Here is a 20,635-nt window from a genome sequence, read left to right as displayed (position 1 = left end):
AGATTTCTGGGGGTGTGGGGGGTGCAGCAAGGTGTCCAGATGTTACTGGAAAAACAGATGAGTAGCTCAGAGGTATGGTCTGAACTAGGCAGAGGGATTTAGGAATTATTATTATCTAGGTGGCAAATTTCATGAATGCATATAAAAGTCTAGAAAATGCCTGCATCGTTTTGGCATCAATGTTGAAATAAAAAGTGATTTAATGCATTCATTCACGCCCATCCTTGTTATAAAAAAAAATTGAGATGACACTCATAAATACACTTTTTATATTTCCTTTTAGGCTATAGCCTCCAGCTTGTGATATTTCTTTTTAGGCTATAGCTTCATTTTTTCCCTCTAGGTAGAAATAAATACACCTGGCACCACAGAATTTTAGTCTTACTCTCTAATTCTAGCCTAGTGGTCCTCAAAGTGTAACCCCCTGACCAGTGGCATCAGAATTACCTGGAGCTTGTTACAGATGCAAATTCTTGGGTCCCTCCCCAAACCTCCTGACTTGGAAATTCTGGGACCTGCAATCAGTGTTTTGTTTTGGTTTTGGGGGTTTTTTTTTGGGGGGGGGAGGTTTTTTTTTTTTTTTTTTTGGAGATGGAGTCTCGCTCTGTTGCCCAGGCTGGAGTACAGTGGTATGATCTTGGCTCACTGCAACCTCTGCCTCCTGGGTTCAAGCAATTCCCTTGCCTCAGCCTCCCAAATAGCTGGGAATACAGGCACGTGTCCCCATGCCCAGCCAATTTTTTGTTTTTGTTTTTGTTTTGGAGAGACGGGGTTTCACCGTGTTAGACAGGATGGTCTCGATCTCCTGACCTCGTGATCTACCCACCTCCGCCTCCCAAAGTGCTGGGATTACAGGCATGAGCCACCGCGCCCAGCCCGGTGTTTTCACAAGGTTTCAAGGTGACTCTGATACGTGTTACAATGTGAGAGTCACTAGTCTGGCCCAATGCCATCATTTTGCAGATGAGGAACATGAGATACAGAGAAACTAAAAGATGTACTTGCCTGACATCACACATTGGCCGTAACAGGACATGATCCAGACATCTGAAGAAAGACTAAGATCAAGCTACACAGCCTAAATAGAGGTAGCTACCTTCACTGCAGTGGTGGTATCAGGAAGAAATGATGTCTTCAAGGGGTTGACTCTGCAATGCCATCTCAGTCACAACTTCTTAGGCGTCTGCTGAAAGCCGGGCGCTATGTCAGTCTCAGAAGTAAGGCATGGGCATTGCTGGAAACCATGAAGGACAGCACATTTTCTTTATCAAAAAATGTCTCACCCATTGGAGGCCTTCTGTATGAGTTAGGGTCCCTTCAGGAAACAGAAATTAAGTGAGTAATTGAATTAGGGGAATTTCAGCGTGCAGAATTGTGACCTAATGAGGTGTGGTGAACTACTTAAGCCACTGGTCTCCTGGGCCTTTCCTTTCCTTACCATTACTCCCTATTCGTTTTCCTCCTCCCTCTCTGATCATTCTTTCATGGGTTCCTTTCCTTCACATCTCCTTTAAGTTATCTAAGCAATCTCATCCACTTCCTTAATTTAATAGTAAGTATGGATGAGTAATCCTGAAAGCAGGCCTCTCAACCGAGCTCCAGACCTGGCCAGCCCATGGGGTCTGTCTGTACAGGCCATATGAGCACAAGTCACCTTCTTATATCCTCTCCCAATCTGGGAGGGCCATTGTCTTGGAGGCTTCTCCCTTCCTCACCCCACAGGCATTCAGCAGCATCCAACCTGGCACGTCTCTGACATCCATCTGCAACCCTCATCCTCAGGGCACATCGGACCCAGCCTGGACCACTACTTCCCAATGTCCACCTGCCCTCCTCTTGCTCTCCTCCAATCCTGCCAATGCAGGAGCACTCTAAAACCCAGTTCTGACCATGATTACTTCCCCCGCCCCACTTAAACCCTTTTGTTTATTCCTCATAGTTCAGATCCAAAGTCTCCGGGATGACACGCAAGGCCTCCAGGTCCTGGCCCCATCAGCCCTCTGACCCCATCTCCACCCCACTGCCCACCTCTGCTTCCTCTATTCCAACAGCAAGAACTGTGCTCAGCCTCTCAACTCTCCTGACCACTTCAAACCCAGTACCTTTTGCTTGGTACCTGACACCCTATTTTTAGAACTGGGTTCAAGTTTTACCACCTCTTTATGTAGACACTTCTTTAAAACAAATCATACACACACACCAATTTTTGAGCTCACAAGGAAGGATAATTTCAAAATATGTTATCACTGGTAAAGTGTGGGCACCCACCCATCAGAACAAATGCAGGCCCTGGGGCTGGAGCAGAGTCTCGTGGTCTCTGCTATACTAGAATATTAACCTATTAGATGCTGGGTTGTAAAGAGGTATAGTGGTCCAGAGAGAGGACATGCAGGGCGCTCAGGGCAGAAGCTATTCACCAACTAGGACAAAAGTATTTCAATATTTTAACCTTTGGTATGATCCGTGCATGCATGATCACTGATGCACTTATGATGTGCCAGATTCTGTGCTAAGCTAACCCCTCTCAACACGCTACCTCATTCAGTCCTCACACCCACCCTGTTCCATCACATCATCTTCATCACCACCACCGTCATCTCCATCTCCACCATCATCTCTATTAACACCATCACCATTCTAAGTGACTTGCCCAAGGCCACACTGTCAGTGGTATAGTAGTCTCCTCACCAGGGTGCTGTCAGTCCTGCCTGAGAAGTTTCACTGCAGCCTCTTATCCTGGTGCTGGATCTGCAATTCAACCAACATGTTCAGTAACTTGTGTAAATTATTTGTTCAAAGGGCAGAACAACCTGTTTCCTGAAGGTTCCCATTACTCATGAAAGCATTCCAAGGTACTTCCCCTACGCCTTCAAAAACCCATTCTAACCACCTCTAGACCAACCATGGCACAACTGGCCACTCCTTCCTCTTGGCCCAATACACCCAACTATAGCACCTGTTTCTTTATAATACCTACCATTTTACATGACTGTCATCCCCACTGGGCTAGTCCTGTACATTTTAATTCACTGATACTTAGCAAAATGCCTGGCTATCGGCCCAATGAATGTTTGTTGAATGAATGAACACTATTGAATGAATGAACAAGACTGAGCTGCATTATTTGGTTTAAGAACTCTAACTGCCCCACCACCAGAAATATGTGAATTCCTAATATATTCCTTTTATTTATTTTCACCACTTGAATTTATATTTATCAGACACTTGTCAATGTTTTCTTTTATAATATTAATGAGAATCTATTAAACCACTCCATAGTCAGAGATTAACAACCACAGAAATGGTGGCAGGAGAAAGAGCAAGAACACACTCAATGCAACCAATTGGCCTGAGAAGGAAATGAATTTAATTTTTTCCATGCATGCGACTTTACGCTGTTCTGCACCCTCCCCAAGTGGGTGAAAGTAGCCATTTAAAGCATACGTGTCAATACTTAAGACTTTAAAATAAAAAGCAAAATGGTTTTGAAATAAAACTAGAAATGATTTACAGAGCCTGTCCTGATTTGCTGACTGCTTTGGGAAAAACTTCCAGCTCCGAGTTGTGAAGCTTTGAGGGATCCAGAGTGCCTGACAGCAATTCAGAGATGACGGGCCCTCCAGCCTGAAAGGGGGACAACAAGCCACAGGGCCTCAGGTCCTAGCCACCCTCTACTCCCTAGGTGGGAAAGAAGAAATCTCTTGCAGCCTCGGGCTCTGGAACAGGACAGATGTTCCACAGGCCAAATGGACCTCCACTGGTGTCAGTGGATGGTAGAGGATGCTGTCCCAGTTAAAGCAAGGATGAGGTACAAAGCTTAGCCCTGCCACTTCCTAATGAATGATCTTGTATGAAGCTTCTCAGCCTGCTGTCCCTCTGTGAAATGGGAAATGATACCGCCTACCTCGGGGGACTATAAGGAGGAATAACAGGTTATTACGCATGCTGAGCACAAGACCTGGCACACAGGTACTCAATAAACAGCATGTGGTTTTTATTGGGTGGAGGGTGGAAGGCAATCCAGGGAAGAAAACATGTCCAGGTGTGCACTAGGGCTGAAGGTCACTCAGATGGTCTGAGACACTGGTTCTCAACCCTGGCTGGACATTAGAATCAGAGAGGGAACCTTTAAAATACCAGTGCTGGCTGGGTGCGGTGGCTTACGCCTGTAATCCCAGCACTTTGGGAGGCCAAGGTGGGCGGATCACAAGGTCAGGAGATTGAGACCATCCTGGTTAACACAGTGAAACCCCGTCTCTACCAAAAATACAAAAAAAATTAGCCGGGCATGGTGGCGGGTGCCTGTATTCCCAGCTACTCAGGAGGCTGAGGCAGAATGGCCAGAACCTGGGAGGCAGAGATTGCAGTGAGCTGAGATCGCACCACTGCACTCCAGCCTGGACGACAGAGCGAGACTCCGTCTCAAAAAAAAAATAAAAATAAAAAATAAAAATGCCAGTGCCAGACTCTTTATGCCTATTCAATCGGCATCTGTTGGGGCAGGGCCCAGGCATTTTTTAAAGCTCCCAGGAAGATTCTAATAGGTAGTGAGGGTTGAGGTCCTATGCTTGAAGACAACAGAGCTGGAGACAAGTAATCATTGAACACACTTGCTAACAGTCCATCAAAGCAGGCCCCCAGCCCAAGAGTGAGGCCATCTTGGTTTCAGAATTAAAAGAAAAAACAGCTTTAAAATAGTAAACTTACCTATTTGCTAATCGTTTATACCACATGCTAATAAAACACATCATAATTACGAAATTCTCAGAATGCAACCACTCTGGAAAAGTCATAACAAAGCTCAAGTGTTTATTAAGAATTAAAAATACTGTAAATAAGCCATACAGTTCATTTCACAGTAAACTAAACAAAACCTTTTTTTTTGTACTTTTCAGGTTTTTTGTTTTTTTTTTCAATTTTTTTTTGGAAGGGCAAGACAGCCGTTAAAGAACAATACAGCTCAGAGGGAAGGGAGATACAGCAAACAATTACAGAAACGCAGTATGCACGCTCCTTGCCGACAGACAGGGCTGCCCAGGCAGCAAACCTCTTCATGGACATCATGTTAAAATAAAAGGACCTGGCCTACATTCCCCAGGGAGACCCCCCATTCCACTGTGGACAGCTCTCCTAATGCGTTTTTTGAAAGAACCCAAAGACTCCCCTTTCTGGGAGCCTAAACCTCTGTGTTCCTTGGTGACCTCTTGAGAGAGAACACGGGCCGGCAGCGGGGACAGAGGACACCGGGACTCTGCTGGGTGGAGTGCTTCACATTCAGAACCGTCTGGATGCTTTGCATAGTTACCTCTGATATCATAAGATGCGTCAGGAAGAGAAATGACCCACACACCACAGGGGAAGGCGGCCCTCAAGCAGCGGATTCCTTTCAAAGACAGACCCAGGGGCTTCTCCCCTCCTCATTCAGAGCTGACAGCTATGAGCTTTAACCGGTTCAAAGTGGAAGACAAGTGAGAGATAGCTCATAAAAATTTCGGCCAGAAGTACAAAAAAAAAAAAAAAAAAGTAAAATTAATTTTCCTTAAAGACAACTGGAAATAAAAGTGTCCCCCAAAACCACCTTTTTTTTTTTACTTGAAATCTGCCAGCCAGACAGGATTTTTGAGGTTAATCTGCTTCTGTTAATCCTCAATTGAAGCCTTTATCATTTTTCTCTGACTAGAGACATCCATGAAAAGCCACCTGTTATTCACAGGGGCTGCGCTTCAGGAAGCTAACCAAACTCTGAAGCAGAGAACTTAAAACATTGTCAATAAATTAACTGGGCACGAAAATACAATGCCTTGGTGTTCAGGTGGTGACAACTGCTCTTCAAGAGGGGACAAGAAATTGGGGGGTGGGGGACACATGGGAGAAAACCACACATTTTTTGGTCATGAGAAATTGGACTTTAAATCCGCGCCCTGCACACACAATTCATTTAGACCTTTTCGTGAATCTTCTCCACTTTCACGAACAACCTATCCAGATCATTCCTCAGGTCATCTAGTAAACCCTTGGCTGATTCCAGGTTGTTCTCGTTGCTTTCTATTTTGACGGAGTATGCAACCAAACTGTCCACAGCAGTCCTGAGCATTTTCAAGTCTGCCTCCACTTGGCTGACTGAGGCTTTCAGGTTGTCTAAAGAAGAAAGTCTGTCCAGGAAGTCCTGAGGAGGCAGACGGGCGGCCTGGGCTTGGTCCTGACTGAGCAGCGTGTGCACCTGCTCCTGCACTTTCTGGAGTGATTCCACGGTGCTGGGGAGCTCCCCCACACTCCTCTTCAGCTCCTCCACGTCGCCGTAGAGCACCAGCTGGGCCTCACCCAGGCTCCGCACCGTGCTGGCCAGGCCATCCTGGTCTGCCTCCGAGGACCCCAGGCCTTCCAGGCGCCCCTGCAGGGCGGCCAGGCGCTGCTCATGCTCCTGGCTCTTGGACAGGAGGGACTCCAGGCTCTCGGTCTGGCGCGCAGAAGCCACCTGCATGGAGAGCACCCCGTCCTCCACGTGCTGGAGCCTGGAGTCCAGTCCCTGACTCTTTTGCTGGAGCGCCTCAAAGGCTTCCGAGTGTCTGAAGCCTCCATCTTCCTTCGGCCCATGGGAATCGGACTTCAGCTGGCGGAGCTCTTCCTCCAGTCTCCGGATCTCCTCCGGGAGGCGGGAGACGGACTCTTCGGACCTGAGAAGCTTCTCCGTGAGGGCCTGCAGGGCGAGCCGCTCCGTGTCGGCCGCCTCCTTGAAAGCCTGCTGCTCTTGCTTGAGGCTCACCAGCTCGCGGACCTCGGTGTAGACGTCGGACTCCATAGTCTGAAGGGTGCTTCTCAGGGCCTCCATGTCCCACTCTCTGGACTTGGCTGAGGTCTGTATCTCCTTCACAGCTTCCTTCAAGGCTTTCAAATCCTGCTTGTGCCCCTCGGATTCTTCCAGGGAGGCAACCTTTGCCTTCACGTCGTTGATCTCCTTCTGGCTCCTCTTCTGGACTTCTGTGAAGATGGCGATGTTGTCGTTGATGGATTTGGTGAGCTCCGTCAGTCGCTCCTCCACCGTGTTCTCCAGGGATGTGAAGTCCCGCTCCCGGGCGTCCTTCACCACATGGATCCCATCCGAGAGGTCTTTGAGAATCTCATTCTGGAGTTTCTGCAGCACTTCACTGATCCGGCTGACCTCACTTTCCCCTTGCTTCACAGCTTTCTCTGTGAGGTCTTGTTTATGTTGGGAGCTTCTCAAGATGGACTCAAAAGTTCCAAATGTGGCTTGCAAAGACTGCACCTGTAATCAAAATCCAGACGTTAATTGCTGAGAAGACCTGATGAGTTTCACATGATAGAACTTTTTTTGTCTGCCCAGCCTCCAGGTCCTGTTTTTCCCAGAATGGCACCACAATTTTCCTTTGGAGAAACATCCTTCCACACATAGTCCATATGGTTTTGAGGACCAACCCTACGGCCCCCTTCTAGTGCTCCAGGGATGATTTATAACCCAGGCCTGACTAATCAGGCTGGACAGCACAATGATTAATAACCTGGGTTTTAGCCTGATGTGGCACATGGTGCCACTTTTAATACTTTGTTGCAAAAAAAACAAGGAAAAGACAGAAAACAAGTACCTGACTCTATCAAGTCCCTCGGTCTAACCATCACGCAGGAGAGACATGTCATGAGGATGCAATCAGCCGAACCCACAATGTGGACAATTCTATAGGATAAAGAACCAGGATCTTCAACAACTAAGTGGCATTTTAAAAGAAGGAAAGACAGGAAACTTACAGGCCGAAATAAATTTAGGAAAATTTTCAATCAAGTGTAATGTGTGGATCTTACATAGATCCTGATTTGAACAAACCAACTGTTAAAAAGACACCTTTGAGCTGGGCCTGGTGGTGTCCACCTGTAGTCCCAGCTACTTGGGAAGCTAAGGTGACAGGTTGCCTTGAGCCCAGGAGTTCAAGTCCAGCCTGGGCAACAGAGTGAGGTCCTGTGTCTAAAACACCACAAAAATTTAAAAATAAATAAATAAATTTTTTAAAGCCATTTTTGAAATAATCAAGGAACTGTGATTCTGGACTGGGTGTCAGATGACATTCAAGAAATACTGTAAACTTTGTTAGGTATGATATACTGTGTTCTGTTAAAACAAACAGGGAAAGGAATAGAAAGGGAAGGAAAGGAAAGGAACCCTTATCAGTTGGAAATAAATCCTAAAATGCTTTGGGTAAACTAAGAATGTCAGCCAGGGATTCACTTTAAAACTAATTCCTAATTCACTATCCCCTGGATCTGCCAGGACAACATAGGCTCTTCAGAGGCCCTAGAGCTGAACTGCCAATATTTTCTGAAGCCCTGGACCCACTTCCGCCCAGTAAATTTTCTGGCTTCAGGACAGGACAGCCTCTCTGCTTATGTTATGGCCATTCAACAGCAACAGCATCTGGAGAACAAGGGAGACCAGGTTGGGCACCCATAGGGCAAGAGAGTGGTTCAGAATCAGACTTCTAACTCCAGCCAAAAAAAAAAAAAAAGCAGATGCCAGGTGTGCTGATGGAATGAAAAAGGAATGGCAAAACATCAGTAATTCTTGAAACTGGGGTTCATTATATTGCTTTTTTGTTTATGCTTGAACACTGCCATGATAAAAAGTTAAAAAATAAAAAGAGTCCGTCCACTGGCATGGACTCTTGAGCCAGACTGCCTAGGTTCAAATCCTCGCTTCAACACTTCCCAGCAGTGTGATCTTAGGGAAGTTATTTAGCCTATCTGTACCTTGGTTTCCTCAGTTGAAGGATAAGAAAACAGTACCAGACTCATATGATTCTCTGTATGAGGATTAAGTGAATTAATAATATATCAAATACTTAAACTGTGCCCAGAACATAGTGAACGCTCAATACATGGCAGCTATCATCATCGTGATTATTTCTCGTTTCTTCTGAAGCACCTGGTGAGTCTGCAGATTCCTAGAACTATCTTCAGTCCAATGCCAAAAGGCAGGAGGATAAACTGAAACGGAATGTGAAGAGCACACCTCGGCTCTTGTGCCAGCCCCACCAGTAACCAGCTCTGTAAGCACGAAGAGTCACGTTCACTTTCCAAGTCCCAGGCTCATCATCCAGTAGCAAATAAGTCTCTAAAGTGCTGTCTAGCTCCATCGGTCTGTTTTAAGGCAGATTAGAGTAAGGTTCTCAGGGGCTCCAGAATACTAGACAATTTCCCTGCCCAACCAAATACAACCCAAGTCTTAAAGGACACTCCGTGAAGGTACTGGAGAGAGCCCATCTCTGAAACTAGGTTACTAAATCACAGTGTCTGCCTGTTCTAAGCATAGCACTCAGAACAGAGGTGTGAGCAGGTGAGCACGGTACCTTCAACATGGCAGGCTTTCTTCCAGTGTTTTTTGATGGAATCACAGAATGAGGAAATTTAAGCGAAGCCTGATGAGCTGGCCCATGTCTCCTCTGATCCCTGCCAGTCCTGACCTGGGCTGGCTCTTCACAAATGGTTAGGAAGGAGACTAGAACAGAAATTATACCCAACCCCCAACACTATAAAAAGAACATGGTGTTCCCCTACTGAGGGTACTATGAGTTGCGCATCTTTATGTGAAAATAACTCATTATAATCAATATGCATAGGAAATATCTGTTCCCCCAACAAATGTGGGATGCCCACTAAGTGGTGGGCAGTGGGCAAGATGCCAGAGATGAAATAATGGCTAGGATGCTTGCCCTCAAGGTTACACCGTAGGGTGGGGGGACTGGGTGTTAGCAGTGGTTGACATTCAACCAGCCACTTATGATGGACCAATAATTACACAAAGGACTTCAGATACATCATCTCATTACACCCTCATCATCATCTCATGAGTTGGTGGCTCCCAATGATCTCCATTTTACTAATGAGGAAACTGGTAAGTGGTAGGCTCAAATGTCAAAATCCTAAAATGCTTGATTTCAGAACCTGAGCTCTTAACCACTATGTGATATGCTCAGACAGGGGCACTGACTTCCAAGTGCTCTGAGTACCTGGAAGAGAGGCTGCCAATTCCTGACGCCCTGACTCCTTAGCCAGAGAATCTAGACAAGAAAACAAAGAAATATGAACAGGGAACTCACGCTTCCACAAATAGGTCCTAGTCTCATTAAACTGTCCCTACCAGGTCTAAGCCTATTCCTACCATTCTTTTTTTTTTTTTTTTTTTTTTTTTTTTGAGATGGAGTCTAGCTCTGTCGCCCAGGCTGGAGTGCAGTGGTGCAATCTTGGCTCACTGCAAGCTCTGCCTCCCGGGTTCACGCCATTCTCCTGCCTCAGCCTCCCGAGTAGCTGGGACTACAGGCACCCGCCACCACGCCCGGCTAGTTTTTTATATTTTTTTAGTACAGACGGGGTTTCACCATGTTAGCCAGGATGGTCTCGATCTCCTGACCTCGTGATCCACCCGCCTCAGCCTCCCAAAGTGCTGGGATTACAGGCATGAGCCACTGCGCCCGGCCTACCATTCTTTATATCACGCTGGATCTGCCAGGGCAACACAGCTCTTCAGAAGGCCTAAAGATCAACTGCCAACACTTTCTGAAGCCCAGGACTCACTTGTGCCTGCTGAATCCTCTGGGTAAGGACAGGCCAGCCTCTCTGCTTGTGCTACAGTCATTCAGAAGATTTGAGTCATTCTCCAATAACAAGAATATCTAGCTGGAGGACAAGAGACAGGTGGGCACCCAACTCCAGCTACACCACTTATGGTCTGTGTGTGACCTTGAACGAGTGACACAGCCAGTCCTCAGCTGCCCCATCTGCAAAATGGTGCCACTAAATGATACCTGCCTTAGAGGGTGGCTGGAAGAACAGAAATCATGACTATAAAGCATTTAATAGCATGGCTGACTGACAGTGAACACTAATTATACTGTAAGTGTACTTCCCTGCTATGAACCAAACTCCACCCCCCAATAAGTCACCAAGAGTTATAAAGGGGTTCAAACTCAGGATGTCAGAGAACCAAACACAACTGGTTCCTCAATGCAAAATAATTATTTCCTGGCCACCCCAAAGATGCAGACAGGGTGGCCACATTCTGTGGCAAATCCTAACACTGTTCTGGCCATGTTCTGAGTCTCAAGTCAATGAAACATTTATTGGGCACCTACTATGTACTAGGCTAAATAGTGGAGTGGTTAATAGTGTTCTAGGAGTTAGACAACAGTTTGGATCCTAGCCCAGCCACTTACTAGCTATATAACCGCTCAGTCACTTAGCCTCTCATTTTTCTCCTCTGTCAAAGAGGGCTGATAATAGTTCTTACCTCTTGGGGTTGTTGTGAGAGTCAGGAGATGATGCATTTTCAAATGCTTTGCATAGTGCCTGGCACGTAATAAGTGCACCACAAATATGACACATTAAATAATAGTTTTATTACACTACTAAATTAAAAGAAAAGTGGTCAGCCAGGCGCAGTGGCTCACATCGGTAGTCCCAGCACTTTGAGAGGCCAAGGCAGGAGGACTGCTTGAGCCCAGGAGTTTGAGACCAACCTGAGCAACACGGCAAGACACTGACTCTACCAAATATTTAAAAAATAAATAGCTGGATGTGCTTGTGTGTGCCTCTGGTCCCAGCTACTTGTGAGACTGAGGCAAGAGGAATACTTGAGGCCAGGAGCTCAAGGCTGCAGTGAGCTATGATCACACCACTATGCCCCAGCTTGGTGACACAGGGAGACCCTGTCTCTACGAAATATAAAATATGAAATAAAAAAAAGAGAAGTCACTATTTCAACGATTTTAGAGCCATGAGGATTCTTAAAAGTCTGGATGGAGCCCTCTTCTCATTGTGTGGAAGGGAAAACTGAGCCCCAAAGAAGCAAGTGATCTATATACATAGCTGTGATGGAGAGGGGGTGAAGAAGCAAAAAGAAGAGACTAAGGGAGGGGCAGGGAGAAGCACAGAGAATTAACCTGGATTCAAGACCTTCCCTATTTTGGCCTCAACTTCCAACCTCCCCTCTCTCACAATTTCCTAAATGTGACTCTGCCACTGGCATGGTAGCCACCTCCTCTCTCTCGAACATGCTCAAAATAGTGCCCCTGCCACGGTGTTGATCACACTCCTTCTCTCAACATTTATCGATCACCGGCTAGATGGCTGGCACTACCCTGGCCACCAGGATACAGGCGAAATTCCACACCCTCCCTCTTCTGAACTTTCATGGGAGTTACCCTCGACTGACACCTCCTTATGTGCTGCCCAAGTGATTGGTGTCTTTTGCTCCTTCATACCCTCCCACAAAGCCTACACAGAGCCCCGCAACTGTCAGACTTTAATAAATATTATGATTGATTAGTAAGTAGGTGGATGAAAGAGAAGAAACAGAGGCTAGTGATTATACTCCAGCAGTATGTCTATTTTTTAAGAATGGTTTGACATTCAGGATAGGCAAAGCAGCACTGCCTACTTAATTCCCTTAGAAAAGTCACCTCCCTTGGCCTGCAGCGTTTAGCAGGCTGACTCATTCCAGTTGTTCTGCCAGTCTTTTTTTTTTTTTTTTTTTTTGAGACAGAGTCTCGCTCTATGGTTCAGGCTGGGGTGCACTGGCAGGATCTCTGCTCATTGCAACCTCCGCCTCCTGGGTTCAAGCAATTCTCCTGCCTCAGCTTCCTGAGTAGCTGGGACTACAGGCATGCGTCACCACGCCCCGCTAATTTTGGTATTTTTAGTAGACACGGGGTTTCACCATGTTGGCCAGGCTGCTCTCAAACTTCTGACCTCAGGTGATCCGCCCACCTCGGCCTCCTAAAGCGCTGGGATTACAGGAATGAGGCACCACGCCCGGCCGTGCTCTGCCAGTCTTAAGAGGAAACTCCTAGTCCTGCACACTCAACAAAAGCAGAGAGCAACTTGGCAGGACAGACAGCATGCTGGGAAAAGGAGGCAGCGGCTCCGGGACCAGAAGTGGCGGGATTTTTTGTTTCAGTCTTGCAACCAACTTTCATTGAGCAATGACATAGTGAAGAGCGAATGAGATAAAAGGGGCCGTACTTGGTATGGAAAAATCACAGAAGGGCGGAAGCTAAGCACCTTCGCCTTGAGAGTTGGGTCCGTCCATACCTGAAATGAACCCCTGTGGACCCTTAACGAACAGGGCAGTGGACTAGACATTTGCATGTGTCTGCCACTCACCAGCTGGGGACTTTGTCAACTCACTGCTCTGTCTAAACCTCAATGTTCTGCTCTGGAAAATGAAATCAAAACTGTTAGTCCTCCCTCCCTCCCAGGGTGGCTATAAAAATTAGGTAATATGTGAGTAAGCATTCTAAACACCATATAAATGTGGCTAGAAGTATTATTCACCAGTATGATCTAGTATTTTTGGCCCTTCCCTTCCCCTAAAGCTGAAGTAGGGCCGGGCGCAGTGGCTCATGCCTGTAATCCAAGCATTCTGGGAGGCCGAGGCAGGCAGATCACTTACGGTCAGAAGTTCGAGACCAGCCTGGCCAACACGGTGAAACTTTGTCTCTACTACTAATAAAAAATCAGCCAGGCGTGGTGGCACATGCCTGTAATCCTGTAATCCCAGCTACTCAGGAGGCTAAAGCAGGAGAATCGCTAGAACCTGAGAGGCAGAGGTTGCAGTGAGCTGAGATCGTACCACTGCACTCCAGCCTGGGCGACAGAGCCACACTCCCTCTCAAAAGAAAACCCCAAAAAAGCTGAATGAGGACTACGTCAAAGGCCCACCTGGGCAGGCTGGTCCAGTACAGGACAAGGGAACTAAAGATAGATGGTATTTCATTTGGACCTGCAAATGAGTAAGAATGCCAGCTCCGGGTCTATTAAAAACCCCGCTGGGATGTCTTCCACAGGCAGAGCTGAGGTGGGGCCTTGCCTGAGGCTTCCAGGGATGCGCTGGCTTCCCTTCCAACCTCCTTTTCAGACAACTCTGCCCATTCAGCGGTTCCTAATCCAGAAAGAATGGGCTCCCCGGAGCCTGCCGGCTTCCTTACAGGTCACCGCTAATGCCCTGTGACAGGCCCTTGGCCCACCCTGCCAGGCAAGCCTGGCCATCCTCGCGGCGGCCCATCCCTCGGGGCCGATTCCTCCGCAGCCATTAACAAAGGGGGTCTGGGGACTGCCTCAGAACTAGGGGGCCGCATGGAGGGGGTGTCTAGGCCAGGGCCCGCCAAGGAGGAGCGACCGGCTCCCGCCTCGGGGCCTGGGCAGGCAGCAGGAAGGGGCCTGGCCGTGGGTCCGGAGGCCGCAGTCGATGGGGCCAGTGGGGGGGGGCCGGGGGTACCCACCTTCTGCTCGACGCCCTGCAAGCCCTGGCCCAGTTCCTCCCTCTGCCGGGAGAAGTCCTGGTGGCTGCGCCGGACCTGCTGGACCTCCTCCAGGACGTGGTGGACGCACCAGCCCGAGAAAGCGGCCGCCGCCACCAGGGCGAGGTAGAAGAGAAAGTTGAGCGCCCTGCCGAGCCTGCGCGAGCAGGACGCCGAGGACGAGGCGGCGGCGGCGGAGGAGGAGGACGAAGAGGAGGACTTGCCGCCGCCGCCGCCGCCGCCGCGGTGGCCGCCCTTGCCGTGTGCCTGGTTCTGCGGGTGCTGCTGCGGGTGCTGCTGCGGGTGCGGCGCGGGCGGCGGCGGCTGCTGCGGCGCCGGAGGCGGCTTCTTCGCCACGTCATCCGCGCCGCCCGACGGGTGGGCACCCTTCTCCGAGGGGCTTGCGGCGCCGTGGCCGCCCTTGGAGCCCCTTTGTTTGGCCGAGGGCATGGCGGGCGCGGCGGCGGCTCAGGCCGCGAGCTGGGAGGCGAGCGAGCGCGGCGCGCGGCCCGGGAAACTTGCTGGGGCTCCCCCGGGACTGGGCGAGCGGCACGCGGGCGCTACTGGCGTCGGAGCGGCCGAGAGGACGCGCGGCCGGGGAAGGGAGGCCGGGCCGAGGAGGCGGGAGGAGGGGGCCTGCCTCCGCCGCTGCGGCGCCGACCCCGCCTCCCGGTAAGGGAGGCCGAGCGAGCCGAGCCGGGAGAGCCTGCCACGCACGCCGGCCCGGCGGCCCCTCCTCCCCGTCGCCACGACCCCAGAGAGGGAGGGCCGGGCGGGGTCTACGGGGGCCGGGAAGCCGGCGCGGGGGCGGCCAGGCGCGGGGTGGGGGCCCGGCGGGGTCTGCGGAGGTTGCGGCGCGCGCCGAGGTGGCCGCGAGGGTAGAGGAAAGGAGAGGAGAGGAGCGGAGGGCAGGGGAAGCGGCCGAGGTGGGGCTGGCGGCCGGGGGGGTTCCATGCAGGACGGGGGCGGAGGGCCAGGTCGACCCCAGCCGTGCGGGCCAGCAGGGTCGACGGGGGCCGGGGATGGGCGGCCAGGCGTTGTCGGAGGCACGAAAGCCGGGGTGACCCTGCGCCGCGGGCCAAGCGCGACCCCTTCCCTTCCCGACCTGTGCGGAGAGGAGAGAAATGAAGGGGGCGCCCAAGGAGCCCTGGCCCCAGGAGTGGGAGTCAGCGGATGGGAACAGATCACCCTTCCTTTCCGCCGGGAATTGGGGGAATCCCCCTGCTTTCACCCTCCCAGCCCGCCATGAGGTTGGGCTTTGTCCTTTGCCTTGGGTTTGAAGGCGGAGGCACAAAGGGCTGTCCAAAATCCAGCCAGCTTCGGAGGCATGTTTGATGCGAGTTAGCAAAGATTCTCGACTGCGGTAAGTCTGTTCAAGGGGACGCATTCACCAAGCGTCCCCGTTAGCCAAGTTAGCCTGCTGTGGCCAGCTCTTTACTTTTTCCCCCCGAAGCCCCTTCAGCTCTGTTTTCCCTTTGGGGGTCATGAAGTTTGTCCACGGCCCCTACTCCGGGCAGCCTCTGGGATGGGTGCTGTGGAGCCAGCAGCAGCCGCACAGAAAGAGGCAGATCAGGGTTGTCACCCCTACTTTTGTAAAAGGAAATCTAGTGTTGCCAGGCTGTGTGCTTAGCGACTCACATATGTTCTCGAAACCTCACAAAAGCCCTGTGAGGTAGAAATTATTTTACCCATTTTGTAGGGAGGAAATTGAGACTGAGCGAGCCGGCTTCGGATTGGCCCAAGGTCACATATAGTCATCATTCGAACCTCACTCAGTCCGCTTCTTTCTGAAGTCTATGCAGCTGAATCACTTCAAAATGGGAAGGAAACGGGGGCCCAGGGAAGTTAAGCAACTTGCCCACTCACTAAGTCTAGTCGGTGCTGGGGCAGGGACAGAACTCACTCAATTCCACTGCTTTCCCCAATTCCTGGTGAGTGGTGTGTGCCTGGCACTGTGTGTGCCTGGCACTGTGTGCACCTGGCACTGTGTGTGGTAGGAATGCTGTTTCTTCTGTCTGTAACCTTCTCCCGGTTCTGTTAACAAAGACAAAACCATGCCCTGCCCTTAAAGCCTATAGGGTTCAAATGCCACCTCTTTGATGGTACTTTCCCTGTAACACCACTTCATACCTCTCATGGGACTTAGCAAGTAATTGCAACGAGAGGCATATATGTTGGTTCAATATAGCAAACCTTTGTTCAAGGCCCACTAAGTGCCAGGTATGTCTCCCCTCCTTGAGGACTGGAAGCAACCATTGTTTATATTTCTCCTTCTTTCTCGCTTTATAAGGTGCTGCTAAAAGCCTCTAGTGAATGAATGAACATTTGTGTGCCTGCCCTCAAGGAGCCTGCATTACACTTGGAGAAATATACAAAAACCTGTTAAGGGCTAACTTCGGTTAATTGGGAATATAAATGTAAAGAGATTTGGAAAGCAAACCATTGGGCTGTACATGGGCAGGCTTTGGGGGCAGAAAGACCTTGAGCAATGCCTTGAAGAATGATTTGCATATGAGGAGAGCAGGGAGGATATTTCTGTGGCGGAAATGGGGTGAGCCCAGGACACCTGTTGGACATGAGGGTGTGTTCTACATGTAGAGAAGAAAGAGACGAACTGGGTGGAGCAGGTCCAGATTGCAGAAGGCTGTAGAGGCCAAGCTGGCAGATAGAAGAATCGCTATTAGTGTGGGAGGACAAGAGTAAATTATAGCAGGTTCTGGACTAGAAATGTAACCATCTGCCCCAGTCAGAGAGGAACATACCTACTTCAGCTAAATACCAGGAGCTATTGTAGGAGCCTCCTGGTTCAACAGGGCATAGGTCTCTGACCTGTGGGGCGGGGAGACAGCAGAGGAAATCAGAAGACTCACTCATCCCAAGAACCTTGTTTAAAAACTATTCAGCTAAGTTTGGGTTGTGTTGTTAAAATCTCTAGTGCACAAAAAGAGGTTATCTCCCTTCAAGCAGTTCTCCATGTTAGGGGCAGAGGCAGTGATAACTGGTAAAGTGGCTTGCTGCCAAGATCTGGCCTTGGAAGCAAGAGCCCTACTCCTTACTCCTTTAGGGCTACTACCAAAGTGTGTGACCTTGAGAAGTATCCCTAAACTCCTCTCTAGATTTCAGAGTCACCCTTTCTGTAAGTGCATCTTTAAGGACCTTTCTTATTGTTCATCTGTTTCTTAGAGAAATAGTCATCTGATACTTATCAAAAATAATTCAGTGATATTTAAATTCTTAAAAATTGATCCAGGCCAAGTACAGTGCCTCACACCTATAATCCCAACACTATGTGAGGCCAAGCCAGGAAGATCACTTGAGGCCAGGAGTTCAAGAGCAGCCTGGATAACAGCAAGACCACAACTCCACCAAAAATAAAAATAAAAATTAGCTGGATGTGGTGGCACTCAGAAGGCTGAGACAGGAGGATCGCTTGAGCCCAGGAGTTCAAGGTTATAGTCAGCTATGATGACACCACTGTACTCCAGCCTGGGCAACAGAGCAAGACCCTGTCTCAGGAAGAAAAAAAAAACACCCAGACTGTAGGTCAGATATGAGAATGGACAGTTTCTCAATTTTTGCCTCTACTGAGCACTGAATGAATGTACAGTAGGACGAGGGGACTGTTAATATTTTCAGCATTTCCCTCTCATTCTTTTCCTCTGGGAGATAGTACATATAATGGTTAAGACATAGGCTGTAGAATAGACTGACTTGGGTTCAAATTCAGGTCCATGACTGACTTTGGAGTGTGACCTCTCTGAACCTCAGTATCTTCAGCTATAAGACAGGAGTAATTGCTACCTCACTGGGCCAGGGTTGGTGGCTCAGTGAGGTAGTTCTCCCCAAATCCCAGGAGTTGGGGAGGCCAAGGCAGGTGGATTACTTGAGCCCAGGAGTTCAAAACCAGCCTGGGCAACATGGCAAAACCCTGTCCCTACAAAAAATACAAAAACAAATCAGGCATGGTGGAGCGTGACTGTAGTCCCAGCTACTTGGGGAGCTGAGGTGAGAGGATCACTTGGGCGTGGAAAGTCAAGGCTGCAGTGAGCCCTGTTCACCATTGCACTCCAGCCTAGGTGATAGAAAGACCCTGTCTCAAAAAAAAAAAAAAAAAAAACCTTGCTGTTACGACGATTAGATGAGAGACACCATATGATACTGGGCATGTGGCAATGCTCAGTGAATATTGGACAGCTAATACAAGTTGCAGAGTCACTGAGGGAAAGTATAGCTTCACAGAGCCTCTGTGTCCAGATTCCAACGATTTTCTTTCATCATTATTTCTTGGGGCTCCCAGGACCCTATATGGCTTACAAACCACAGGCTAGGATGTGTTTAACGTTAAAAGCAAGCAGTGCGTTTCTCTGAAGTGTGGCTCCACCATGGTGTTCAGTTACACCCAGAGGAGGAGGCTGGTGGGCAGTCATGGAAGCACATATTCCAGGGCAGGAAGGGATCAACAGCTCTTCCTGGAGACTTCCATTCTCCTACCCCAGTTTCTGAGCACAGCATGCATCTAGGGGAGTTTCTTTTCTGCTTTTCCTCCCGGTTTTGTCTCCTCTATCCCTTTTCCTTGCTAAACTGTGCTGGACGGTCAGGAATGTGGGCGGAGAAGAGGGAGAGCTGGAGACATCTCTTCCTTTCATCCAGCTTGTGTAAAAATGCCTCGGAACTCCCTCGTACCACATGCACCATAAATTATAAGGTCGAGCTTTGTAAGCCTGCAGCCCTCTTGGCTTTCTGCATGTTGGTTAGAATGCCTAAATAGAAAGCCCCCATTAATGTTGATTGCCTCTTCTCTGTTCCAGGTTGGCAAGGCCCCCAGTGGCCAAGGCATGAGCCTGGATGCCCTGCAAACTGAGTACGTGTTAGGGATAGGGGCCGTTCTTTATAGTTTGGCTCTGGAGAGCTAGGACCACTTTTCTCAACCTCAGGGGTGCACATCCTCAGGAGCTCCCTACTTCCAGGTGTTGTACCTCCATGCAGAAGAGGAAGGGCCCAGCTGGGGCACCTCTTGGTTGAGGAATGAGTATGTGACATTTTCGTGTGGGTACATTTTGATGCTACTTTAAAAATAGGCCGAGCACAGTGGCTCACACCTGTATTCCAGCACTTCGAGAGGCTGAGAGAGGTGGATCACCTGAGGTCAGGAGTTCGAGATCAGCCTGGCCAACATGGAGAAACCCTGCCTCTACTAAAAATACAAAAGATTAGCTGGGTGTGGTGGCACACACCTGTAATTCCAGCTACTCAGGAGGCTGAGGTAGGAGAATCGCTTGCATCTGGGAGGCGGAGGTTGCAGTGAGCCAAGATCACGCTACTACACTCCAGCCTACACTCGATATGATGATGAGGAGGATAATGGTGGTGATTATGATGGAAATGGTGATGGTGATGATGACAATGGTGATAGTGGGGATGGTCTTGCTCTGTCACAATCAATCAATACATAAACACCTTTCTACTTGTTTTTACAGTCCTAAGATAAGTGCTCAGTAGCATCCCTGCCCTTCTAACGTGAACTTGAGGGAGAGATGGCATGGGGGACAGGATAAGGAAGGCCTACTGTTCATATTACTTGCGAACATAAAATGGTTTTACATTTTGATGCCACTTCATTAAATTGACTGAATGATATGAACTGACCTTACACCCTCCTTTAAATTCCAGCTAACACATCCATGTCCTCAGGTGGTATCAGTTGATAATGCCCATGAAAATATTTTGTAAACTACAGGGTGCTAAACGATTGCTTACTTGTATTTTCTGTGGGGCACATTTTGGTGCTATATACAAAGCAGTGAAGTCTCGACAAGAATGATGACGACTACAGTGAGCACAAAATAAAGTCTTTTTGGGGTGGTTTTTTTTTTTTTTTTTAGGAGACAGGGTCTCGCTCTGTCACCCAGGCTGGAGTGCAGTGGTGCATAATCTCAGCTCACTGCAACCTCCGCCCCCTGGGTTCAAGTGATTCTCCTGCCTCACCCTCTTGAGTAGCTGAGATTACAGGCCTGTGCCACCACACCCGGCTAAATTTTTTGTATTTTTAATAGAGATGGGGTTACCCCATGTTAGCCAGGCTGGTCTTGAACTCCTGGCCTCATATGATCCTCCTGCATCAGCCTTCCAAAGTGCTGGCATTACAGGCGTGAGCGACTGCTCCTGGCACAAAATAAATGCCTAATAAAATAATAATAAAATTAATAGCAAACTTTTGTTGGGTCTTGCTTATGTGTGGTCATTGTACTAAGCACTCTGCATATATTTTTAAATTTTTTTTATTTCCATAGGTTTTTGGGTAGCAGGTGGTGTTTGATTATGAATAAGTTCTTTAG

General features: G+C 48.9%; 1 protein-coding gene across 1 annotated transcript; it reads right to left on the bottom strand.

The window, feature by feature from the left end:
- Positions 1 to 4,792: 4,792 nt before the first annotated feature.
- Positions 4,793 to 14,934, bottom strand: LOC105497693 (cytoskeleton associated protein 4). The gene is made up of 2 exons (XM_011768982.3): positions 14,283 to 14,934; positions 4,793 to 7,264 (listed from the first exon to the last, which is right to left on the bottom strand). The coding sequence occupies exons 1-2, from the start codon at positions 14,748 to 14,750 to the stop codon at positions 5,939 to 5,941; spliced, it is 1,794 nt and encodes a 597-aa protein (XP_011767284.2). The 5' UTR covers positions 14,751 to 14,934; the 3' UTR covers positions 4,793 to 5,938.
- Between the last annotated feature and the right edge of the window lie 5,701 nt (positions 14,935 to 20,635).

The sequence above is a fragment of the Macaca nemestrina genome, chromosome 10 (assembly GCF_043159975.1).
Source record: "Macaca nemestrina isolate mMacNem1 chromosome 10, mMacNem.hap1, whole genome shotgun sequence".
Taxonomy (NCBI): Eukaryota; Metazoa; Chordata; class Mammalia; order Primates; family Cercopithecidae; genus Macaca; species Macaca nemestrina.
The sequence above is the reverse complement of the archived record's forward strand: the minus strand, read 5'-3'. Positions and strand labels throughout refer to the sequence as shown.

Bases quoted from the DNA above. Each gene is read 5' to 3' on its own strand.
- LOC105497693 (XM_011768982.3), bottom strand. From the start codon at position 14,750: ATGCCCTCGGCCAAACAAAGGGGCTCCAAGGGCGGCCACGGCGCCGCA. The intron at 7,265-14,282 runs GTGGGTACCCCC...TTTTGATTACAG, and splicing joins TGCAGGGCGTCGAGCAGAAG to GTGCAGTCTTTGCAAGCCAC.